The sequence below is a fragment of the Perca fluviatilis genome, chromosome 21 (assembly GCF_010015445.1).
Source record: "Perca fluviatilis chromosome 21, GENO_Pfluv_1.0, whole genome shotgun sequence".
Classification (NCBI taxonomy): Eukaryota; Metazoa; Chordata; class Actinopteri; order Perciformes; family Percidae; genus Perca; species Perca fluviatilis.
In genome coordinates this window covers 23,054,368-23,065,359 of record NC_053132.1, presented here as the reverse complement: position 1 = coordinate 23,065,359, position 10,992 = coordinate 23,054,368, and the positions used below count along the sequence as shown (strand labels likewise).

The 10,992-nt window shown below is 42.8% G+C and overlaps 1 protein-coding gene across 3 annotated transcripts in view; it reads right to left on the bottom strand.

Annotated features, from left to right (window-relative positions):
• Window positions 1-196: 196 nt before the first annotated feature.
• lmf1 (lipase maturation factor 1) overlaps window positions 197-10,992 on the bottom strand; it is a 38,147-nt gene continuing 27,351 nt past the window's right edge. For all 3 annotated transcript variants that reach the window (XM_039788193.1, XM_039788192.1, XM_039788194.1), the window contains 6 exons: window positions 8,006-8,173; window positions 7,413-7,593; window positions 3,615-3,768; window positions 2,866-3,049; window positions 1,607-1,719; window positions 197-743 (listed from right to left, as the gene is read on the bottom strand). In XM_039788193.1, the coding sequence (XP_039644127.1) occupies window positions 557-743; window positions 1,607-1,719; window positions 2,866-3,049; window positions 3,615-3,768; window positions 7,413-7,593; window positions 8,006-8,173 (987 nt within the window). In that variant the 3' untranslated portion in view covers window positions 197-556. The remainder of the gene's footprint in view (window positions 744-1,606; window positions 1,720-2,865; window positions 3,050-3,614; window positions 3,769-7,412; window positions 7,594-8,005; window positions 8,174-10,992) is intronic.

The window sequence follows — 10,992 nt, the reverse complement described above, 5'->3', positions numbered from 1 at the left end:
TCCCCTGCGAAGAACAAGGAAGGCTGACACAATTTCAATGTTTGTGTTTTTGTATGGCTTATTTAGACAAAATATGTATTTTACTTTAAACCACCACAAGTGTGCTACAGCTAAGCTAGTCAAATGCTAAGTGACAACCAAAAATTCTGTCGGTCAAAAAATGACATTGGGGGAAAAAATAGAAGGAAAAACAAAATTTGAATGGAAACTGTTTTAATGTTGATATTTTAGTCGACCGTCATAAACAATACTGATGTATATCTACTTTAACGAGATGCAAAGTACAGTAATTAAGCACCTCATTTGTGATATATAGATACCTCACTCAATGAAACTTTGACCAATATCACATTGTTTGGGAGTAACAAGATGTTTGATTTCAGGTTTTATCACGCAGATCTTCAGGAAACATTGCAATCTAAAAAAATAAAAAAAAAACCTGAAGGCATCCTTGGTCCTTTTTACCGGTGTTCAACCCCAGCAGCGTCCCACTGAAACAGACTTTAAAAACTGACATCTTTTCCAACCTCGACGCCTGTAGTCCGAGATCAGGGCTTTAGCTCCTTTTTGGTTGGATGTGAGGGTGGGGCCAGTTCCTGGACTGGAAGTAGCCTCTGAGTCCTTCCAGGTCCAGGGGAGGGAAGTAGGCTCCGATGCGTTTCCTCAGCCACCACTTCCCCTGAGCTGCGCTGCTGCTGCCCGGCGGGCTGAACTTGTACCTGAAATGTTCCCCTCGAACCCACCTGAGAGGGACGAGGACACAAAAAAAGAGTGGATTCCCATGAAACAAAGGCACTTTTAAAATGTCAGCGTCTCGTCTACAAAAGCCCAAATGGCGGATGTTGGTCATCATCATCATTAGTAGGATCATTGGGCATCGAGGACGTGTTCCAACTTGGAATTGTTTCATAAATGTACGATTCCAATTAGAAATAAACTTATTTTAACAGCACTAGGAGAAAAAAACAACTTTGGAATGGTTTGTTTTTAGTACTTTAGTGTTTTGAGTCTATTTGGCACTTTCGTTTAAATATTGTATACAATTGGTGAGTCTTGTAAATAGTATTGTAATCCGTTTGTCAGTAACTGATGTTGTGTACTGTCCTAAACAGCTCTCTTTAGAGAATGAGGCCATGTGTCTCAATGAGATTAATAAAGGCTGAATAAATAAAAAATAAAATCAGCCAGATGTGCTGCACTTTACTCCTCTTTTCCACAGTGGTGGAACAGTTATTATAATTATACTATTTTTTTTATATTTATCATCAGAGCTATATATTGTCCTAACAAATCCAAATGTGAGACCCTGCAACAAATACATAATTCCGATTTAGTATTTTAGTACAGACAGACATGATGTGCTCCTTGCTGCAGCAGAGGGGGCTATAGCACAGAGAAGAACTACTCACGGGGAGCATGGGATTGTCATTTGATCGACCATTGCCAACACACGTTTGACAGATATATTTTTGTAACCAGAGCTGGGTCTTTAATATGAAAAAGATGTGCTTCGGTGAAGTTGATATCGACATAAAGCGCTTTATGCTAATAACAGTTCATCATACAGTATGAGGGTCTTTGCCGTGACTGTGTGCTCTGCGTTTACCGGGGAGTTTCTCTGCCTTGGAAGGGGTTGTGGTCGAGCAGGGAGAGGACTGCGCTGTCGTTGGACAGCAGACGTCCTGCTATGTGGATCACCCACTCGCTCTGCTCGTAGGTCTGGATGAAAACACGGGGACAAGGTGTTAGAAAGGAAGGGAAGAGAAGAGGAAGAAAAGGAGAGGGAAAAACACACACAAACAGTTTGTGACGTAAATGTGGATTTACAGAGGCGGAGAAAGAGACAGTGTATTCTAGTAAGAGGCTCTGAGGCAAAAGAGTGTGTGTGGCATAAAGAGAGACAACACCAGAAGAGACAAGGACAAAGATATGGAGGCTGACAGAAAGAAACAGAAACGCACATATACAGAGATTAAAAAAAAAAAGATTAATGGAGACTGACTATACCAAAAGTAATTTTATTTAATTGAGGTAAGTACATGAGACTTCTGCCCCCTAGTGACTAGAAACACTTAATACCACATGCAGTACTCAACGGCTGAGGCTCGTGAACAAATTTTCGGCATACAAGCCCTAAAAATGAAGTGATTTCTGCTGACAAACCAGATAAAAAGGGGGGGGGGGACGACAGTGAATTCTTACACCATTTACTAATGTCTCTATTTGTGTTTTGGCTAGGGCTGGGTATCGTCAAAGAAATTCCGATACTGGTACCAATACCAATATTGTGGCTTCAATAACGGTTCCTCAACGATACTTTTTTTGATACCAATTTTATAAAAATCCATTTTAACAAAAATAAATGTCAAATCTTTCTTCTTTTTTTTTCAGCTACGTGAGCCCCGTCTGCGTAACGTGGAGTTTTTCCTGCGGGGTCTCTACGACGTGTAACGTTAAGACAGCCAATCTGCAGCATTGTTAGATCTCGGTAGAAGCATGCTGCGTGCTTATTGGCTCACTGACGTTGATGAGATTTGCTCCTTAGGTATTGAAATTGGGTATTGAATGACGAGGCATTTTTCGATACTCGATACTAAGAAGGCAATTCGGCCGCTGCCTAAAAAGTATTTGGTACCCAGCCCCAGTTTTGGCCCAGGTTAGATTCATATTATCTGAGGCAACAGGATGCTCTTGTTTTTTGGAACGCAAATCATACATCTAAAGATGTTGACTAATGACACAAAATCAGTCTTGGCACCAAGATCAGCCTATATCCACACACACAAAAATACAAGAGACTGGGTTTCGAGACTGGTAGTGTACTTCCCCCTGTACATCCTCTCCTGCGGTCGTTCACCATCTCACCTGGAAGGCTGCAAACCACATGAGCCAGTCCAGCCGGTAGTGGTACGGTGATATGAGGCATGGTCGTCGGTAAAGGTCCCCTGGCTTACACAGGAAATGGTACTCCTCCCAAAGCGCCTCAGGGTCCTTGGGATCCTGGCTTAGAGTGCCCTGGAATATCACCTCGGTGCGCTCCTTGGTAATGCTGGACAGAGGTATGGGGGACACACACTTCAATATCTAATACTAATTTGGTAGTGAGTCAGTTATAGGGCTTTTTTGTTATCTCTTATTGCTTAAAATAGATTCATTCAGAGTAGCGTAATGTCTTTCTTTTTTTAGGATTAATGGCGTTAGCTGTCAATTTTAAATATGATTTGTATTTTTGTGAAATATGTAATGTGAAATAATGTCTGAGTGCTTATTGCGTTTAATGTGATGTTGCAAATTGTATGTTCACGAGACAGATATCAGGACCCCAGGAAGAATAGCTTTTAGCTTATGCTGAAGCTAATGGGGATCCCAATAAAACTAACCAACCAACCAAATGCTTCATAAGCGGAGGGAAAGAGGGTTGAAGGCTGCTGAGTTGATGTTTACAAATGCAAAACTGCGAGTGCAACTGAGAGTGCAAGATTTGAAAGTGCATGTGCTTTTTTGCTATCTTGAAAGTGCATTTTTAAAAACATCTTAAGACCTTCCATTTAGGCGTGTTTTTAAACGGTTTTAAAGGATCCACAGATATCATCAGAGCCCTGACTGTACTGTACCTGCCAAAGGCCCCGTAGGTGTTGACGATACGCAGCGGGTCGAAGGAGGTGTTCATCACCTGCCTGGAGCTGAACAGGTTCATCACCACGGGAACGCTAAGGCAGCCAATCAGAACACCTAAAGCGATGTTCATCACCCGACGTATCCACATACCTGCATTGCATAGAGTATAGTCGGGATCAACAGAAGTACATTTCAAGTATAGGGTCTGGGCGCCCGGATAGCTCAGTTGGTAGAGCGGGCGCCAATATATAGAGGTTTACTCCTTGATGCAGTGGGCCCGGGTTAGACTCTGACCTCAGGCCTTTTGCTGCATGTCATTCCTCCCCCCCTCTCTCCCCATACATTTATTCAGCTGTCCTGTCAATAAAAGGCCTAAAAATGCCCCCAAAAAATCTTATACAAAAAAAAATGATAAGGCCTGGCAGGCTTTGCCCCTCACATTCCGCTCCTTTGTGTGTTGCTGTTCTCAAAATGCACTCGCTACAGGAAACGACAACCTTCGAGCAAGCAAGCTACACGATGAAAATGGCCTGCTTCGTTCTTTCAAGGAACGATTGGAGAGATTTACACAGAATATTTTTTAGTGCATTTAGTCTCTAACTGGGACGTTTTGGGACAGATTGGAGAGAATTGTTATGGACGAAGTACACACGGCGATATGCTGGTAAGAGCTAATTATTTTAAACCAGTTTAAAATGTGCAACAAAGCACATACAGTTTTTGACCACACTACACAGGCATACATACAAGCAGTGATTTGTCTGGAAACCCAACTAAGATCTCATGGAAATAAATGGAACCAAAGGTTTTAACTGCAAATATGACTTGGACTTTCATTGATCAAAAAAGGTAAAAAGGGCATCAATTACTCTCCCCGTGGAACAGCACCTCAAGGGCTTAAAGCTTGGGCTTAGCCTCTACACATGTATCCAGGTCTTGTTACTGTATTTTTTGAACAGTATTGTGTAACCATCTTCATTTAATATTTTTATGTGGCATTTTCTTTTGCGGGTTGAAAATGTTCCACCAAAACAGGCTCCTTCCCGAGACTTTTTTGCAGAGCCACCGTCGTTACGTCCGGAGTGTAGACGTTTGGGAGGTTTAAAGAAATGCAAACAACCCAGAGCGTTTTTTTCCCCCCCTCCTATCCCAGAATGCATCAGTGGTGTAGCCAGACCTTACTCCACAGCACTGTGGAGATAGGTCTGGCAATGAGAGACTACATAAAGTCAACACTCACACAAATAGAAAGAGTGAATTAGCCTGAAAAACAGCACAGCAATGGAAAACTGCAACACCAGTCACTAGACACTGCTCTTAGACAGATTGGATGAAATCGCTCCTGATTTGCCTGAAAGGAGCAGATACAGCATTTATTTACTTGTTAAAGTTAGTTGACTTTTAGAGAAATAATGCATTTAACGTCTCCAGTTGTCCTGGATCTCAAAATGAGAGAATCAAGGTGACATATTTGTTAGTGTTAGGCCTAGAAAGGGATTCATCATTTATGGAGGACGACATGTTTCCTGGTACAGGATTAGTGCTATTAAATATTTTAAGTCTAATGTGTATATGTGTGTGTATGATGACTTCAGTGGAAGAGGTTTGACCTGTTAGATCATGGGACAGCTGGTGCTGACAAATGTTGGCTGAGTCCACATCACTTCCTTCCTTCCTACCTACCTGCGTCTGCCTGCTTATCCCACGCATGTTAAACACATCAACATAATCCAAAACTAAAACTCTTCACACTAAAAAGGACCGTCTGGGTCTGTTGAAGTGATTAAAACACGTTCCCGCTCCAGGTACAAGCCTATTTTATATTCCACATCTTACGATAAAGCAAAGACACTAACGGGTCCAATGAGACCAATTAGAGAGGGGCCACTTGTGCTTTAACCACATTTTAAGCAGTCTGTATTGTAAAAAATGTAAGCCACATCACATTAAAATCCCATAAACCATATGTCAAACTTTTCCCAGCTTCTCAGCTGTCCAAGTGCTAATCCCTTTTCTTCCCATAATTCCCCTTTTCTTCCATAATTCCCTTCCTCCTGTACCCATTAGCCTCCACTGTTACTGAGATGCCAATGTCTACACAAGAGTCTCTGGACCTATTGTGTGTATTAAAGTTTCATTTGAAGTAGGGCTGTCAAAATTAACGTGATAATAACGAGGTTTAGGCAAATTCCTTTTTTTGAAGCCACTTATTTTCTTGATGCGTGATTAACGCGCGCATGTTCTGTGATTTGGGCCTCGGGCCGCTCCGTAGTTTGGTAAAATCAGGAAGCGATGCAGCAGTAACCCTGTGGATGGCTAGCAGAAACAAAGCTCCTTGGAAGAAATGCAGAAAGCGAAAGGGTGTTTTTGATTGCCAAGTTCAGTTTCAGAGCCCTTCCAGATGGTTCGCTCGACAAGTTATTTGCGTGTACGGTCGATGTGAACTGAGTTACCACCAGAGTACGTCGAGTCTCAGAATACCACTTGCTGGCCAAGCATACGGCGGACGCAGGGAACCCTACTCCCCTCGCCACAGGCACGCCACGCTGGATAGTTTGCAACGGAGACGCCTGGACAACTCTGCAAGCAACAAACTTTCAACAGTGAAAGTATTTGTCATTGTTGTGGATTGTTGCAATAATAATAAACATTTGCATAAAGCAAGCATATTCGTCCGCTTCCATGTTGATCAGAGCATTAAAAACGTACATTTAGAAGTACTCTTTATTTGCGATTAATCGCGAGTTAACTATGGACAATCATGCGATTAATCGCGAGTTAACTATGGACAATTGTGCGCTTAACCCTTGTGTTGTCCTTCGGGTCCCAGTGACCCGAAGGACAACACAAGGATTATGTACTTCTGTTTACTTTGTTGAGAATTGCTCTCTAAACCCGGTTTCTTGTAAAGTAAGTAAGTAAAGTTTATTTAGAACACATTTAAACACAGTTTAAGCTGACCAAAATGCTGTACAAACAAGAACTAAGGTGCTGTATTAACCCTTGTTTAGAGAGCAATTCTCAACAAAGTAAACGGAAGTACATAATCCTCGTGTGGTCCTTTGGGTCACTGGGACCCGAAGGACCACACAAGGGTTAACCATTAAATATTTTAATGGACTGACAGCCCAAATTTAAAGAGATGGATGGATGGATGGATGAATGGATGGATGGATGGATGGATGGATGGAAGGTGTTGTCTTTCTATTTTTAGCCTTATAGTATGTCCACTGTCAGCGTTATTTCCACGCTTCCCATTTATATCTATGGGAGCAGCTGTGCAATGCATTCTGGTAGCACCGCGGGGACTTTGGAGAAGCAGGGCGTCGAGTCACCCGCTCCTCATTTGCATAAAGTTAAATACACGCAACTTTATGCAAATGAGAAGTGGGCAGCGTGGCCTCTCAAAAGCTCACTTAAATCATTGTAAATAAATCTTTTTAAACTGATCGTTTACGATGGATTTAGCATCTGCATAGCTTACTTCTTGCATACAATGTTTTCAGAAACACATTTCGGTTAACGGTTTTCGTAAAATAAGAGACTGTATTCCAAACGAGCTGCCACTATGATCCGTCTCGGAGCAGACAGCCCCACTCGATGGGTTTGTTCGGTTGTATGAGGGTGTAGCCCATTTTCTTTGCTTGTCAGAGGTCAGTGAAGAATAAATCATAACTGCTGGTGGCAAGCCCACTAGCGTGCAATGCCGAAAAGCGGGGCAATCCCTGCTGTGAAAACAACGCCCATATGGACATGTACCATTACGGTGTTTTGTGAACACAGCCCCTGAGTACCTTTGGTGGGAGTGGGGGTGCGTCCGGCTGCATCCTCATTCTGTATCTCGAGCACTGCCTTCTTGGCTCCACCTCTAGAGTGAAACAAGAAGCCCAGGCATGCATCATCAAAGCAGGCCAGACTGGGAACAATGGTCAGCCAGTTAAGGAAACTGAGGTTCCCACTCACTATCAGAACCACCTATACAGCACAAAAGACAAGACAAAGTGAAAAGACACACACAATATCATAATTAAACAACTGCTGGATTGCTTATATTACATCACTTTAGTATGGCATTATAAGGAGTTCAACCAACAAGTGGACGGCGAGTACGGCTTTATTTTGAGCCACGCAAAATTGACTTACACGAACATGAGCTCTCGGACGCCAATTGCAAATGATGCACAAATTAAGTTCAAGTGCACAGGGACACATAATGCAATAAAACATAGATCAAGGGAATCGAACATCACCTTAAATAGGCCAGTAAACGGGTTTAATGCAATAAGAATAATGCAAAATAAAATACCGGCTTTCCTCACAAGATGCTAACAGCACTAGTGTTTGTTATCACCGGCTCCTGTGAGTTGGTGAACAGTGTGTGAGATACCTGGAACAGGATCTGGATGGCTCCGTTGACCATGCACATTCGCCTGCCCAAGAAGGTGAAGAACGGGAAGATGAGCTCGATGAGGTGGTTGGACAACGTCTCGAAGCGATGAAACCACCATGGGGAGTGATGCATATAGTAGGACATAGGGTTAGGAACTGGCTGGGTCTGGGGGGGGGGCAGATAATGAGACAAAGGTGAAAATGTGAGCTCCACACTATGATGCCAGAGACGGTGCTTTGTAGCAGCAAACGTGTCAGAAAAGAGGGGTTTGTCAAGATAAACGTGACCGCTAATCAATTGTTTTTTGTTCCATAAATGTATCCATTAAGGTCCAATACTTGTATCAACCATTTTCTTTAAAATAGACTTCTTCCGCGGTTTAAAATGCATGTTTTCTCTGCTTGACTTTGGCAATAAAATCTTGTCTGGAGAGTGATTTATGGTGCCGCGCCTTGGGGGAAACATTTCCATGTCTAAATAAAGGTGGAACATTTATTTAAATGAAGGCAACCCCACCTACAAAAAAACACAGACACATACAGAGCTGTGCAGTGTTTGTGTACGTATGATTAAGTGTGTGTGTGTGTGTGTGTGTGTGTGTGTGTGTGTGTGTGTGTGTGTGTGTCTGTGTGTGTGTGTCTGTGTGTGAGAGGTGGTCACATGCAAACCGTGTAATAGCTGAACATGCAAATAGAGTCAGGTGAGGTGGTGAAAAATAAATACAGCACAGAAATAGGTGGGGTTGGGGGGTGGGGGGGTGGGGGGCAGGTGGAAGAAAACAAGACGCTGGCACACAAGTCTATACTCTTATTGTTTTTATGGAATGGAAGAAGAAACCTGTATTTAACCTGTAGCTTACCTAAATACCCCTGGAAATCCCCGGAAATCCAAAGGCAAGGAGCCTGCAACCTCAGCCAACCAAACAACCCCACCTGGCCTGCAAGCAAGCTGCATTACAACACACACACACACCGAAGCAAACAAAACACCAACTATGCCGAAACACACCTACACAGCCCCCGGGGAGTCAGGACAGGAGGGGATCGGCACTTTCTCTGCACGTTTGAAAGAGAGCAGTGTGTCAGAGGGGGTTAATAAGGCTTCCCCTGGCGCCAGTGGCTTCTGGTGTGTGTGTGTGTGTGTGTGTGTGTGTGTGTGTGTGTGTGTGTGTGTGTGTGTGTGTGTGTGTGTGTGTGTGTGTGTGTGTGCACCCGTAAGGCCGTTGACCGTTGAGGTTGGAACAGGTCAGACAAACTACAGTATGGAATAAGGTCCATAACTAAAATAATCCCCTTTGCGACCTTTTTTCTCTGAAGTTGAATTCAGAGTTTAGTTAAAGTGAGATTATAAAACTGTTGTTAGCTACTGGCCACGCATGGATTGTACACATCGGAATTCAAGGATAAGGGTCAGTGATGAAATGCACAGTAATAGTTGCACGTGTAAAAGGAGGGTCATAATTGTTTGCAAAAGCATCCATCATTGCATAAGTGATTATGGGACTTGCACTGTTGCTGTACCTGCTGAATGTATAATTAGGCAAATGTCTGCTAGCTTGTCCCCACAAAACCCTATAGACAACCGATGATATATAGCTGGATTAAAAACAGAAATGCACAAGGACAAAAAGAACAGCAAAAAAGGAATTGGTTTAAAGCGTGAAGGGCGCGCGCGCACACACACACACACACACAGAAGGCCGTCACAAGACACAGATTTTTATATATATATATATATATATATATATATATATATATATATATATAAAAATCAGAGAAGTGTACATGGGAAGCTACACCATGCTGATTTACATGAAAATACCCAGCCTACATTTTGATGTCACACATGATTCTCCTCGTTAAAGTTCAACAAGTACACACGCTGCTACTGCTGCTCCTGTGCATTTAAAATATGAACAGTATAGACAATATAATTACGTCTTTGGTTCCTTTTTTTTCCATTGGATTTTGGAATTAGTGCATCAGTGAATTGCTAAGTTAAGGCTGTTTTATGCTTCTGCGTCAACTCCACGCTGTAGCTCCTACGGCGTTTTGACCCTTTTGGAGTTCTGCGTCGGGGTTGCTTTGCATCGCGGTGCATTTCACCGCCATAACACTAGGGGGTGATAAGTCAGAGGTTATTTGCGAGGTGTCTGCCAGCCAGTTTATGTTATGTTAGCAAGCAAACTTTAGCACAACTGCCCACAAAGTACTGCTTGCTGGCGAAGTGCTAATTTCAAAACGTTACTGATAGACACTTTAGAAACGGCTAACCCCATCATTGTAAATATGTCTGAGTTTATTTGCAAAGCTTGTGTCAGTGAACTAGCATGTTTGCTACTCCCCACAGTAGGCTGCTTGAAACACAACACACAGGACGAGTTGACCAATCACAGTCCTTGCGGTCTGCGTCGCCTTGACGCAAAGTTACAATTTTTGTGTGCATAAATCAGCCTTTAGATTAAGTGTGCAAGTTGTCAATGAAAGGCTCAATGTCCCCCAGATTTCCCGTCACCACTGCATAACTATAGTGGGTCACTCTGCCTTAAAGGGTTTAGCCTGGTTTTAGAGAGGAGTTTTAATGTCCTCAGACCAGTGTTGTAGTCGAGTCACCAACTTTTTGAGTCTGAGTAGAGTCTCGAGTCACCAAAGAAGAATTTGAGTCGAGTCACAAGTTCAGAGAATAGCTACTCGAGTCGGACTCCAGTGCTGGACTGGGACTCGAGTACTCCATCACTGCCTCAGACATTCATGGTTCCCAAAGGATGAATCCAACTGACTTTGGTAATCCTATTACTCTTTGTTTTAAACGCCACAATGAGGTTGACATTTTGTTTTCTTTTTTTATATGAAATGTCTCAACTACCGGATACCCTAGAGGATAAATTGTAAAGACTTTGGTGACCCTCTAAATTATCTACCTGATGGATCAGCACCACATTTTGTACAGACATTCATGTGTCCCCTAGAAGGGATCCTACGGAC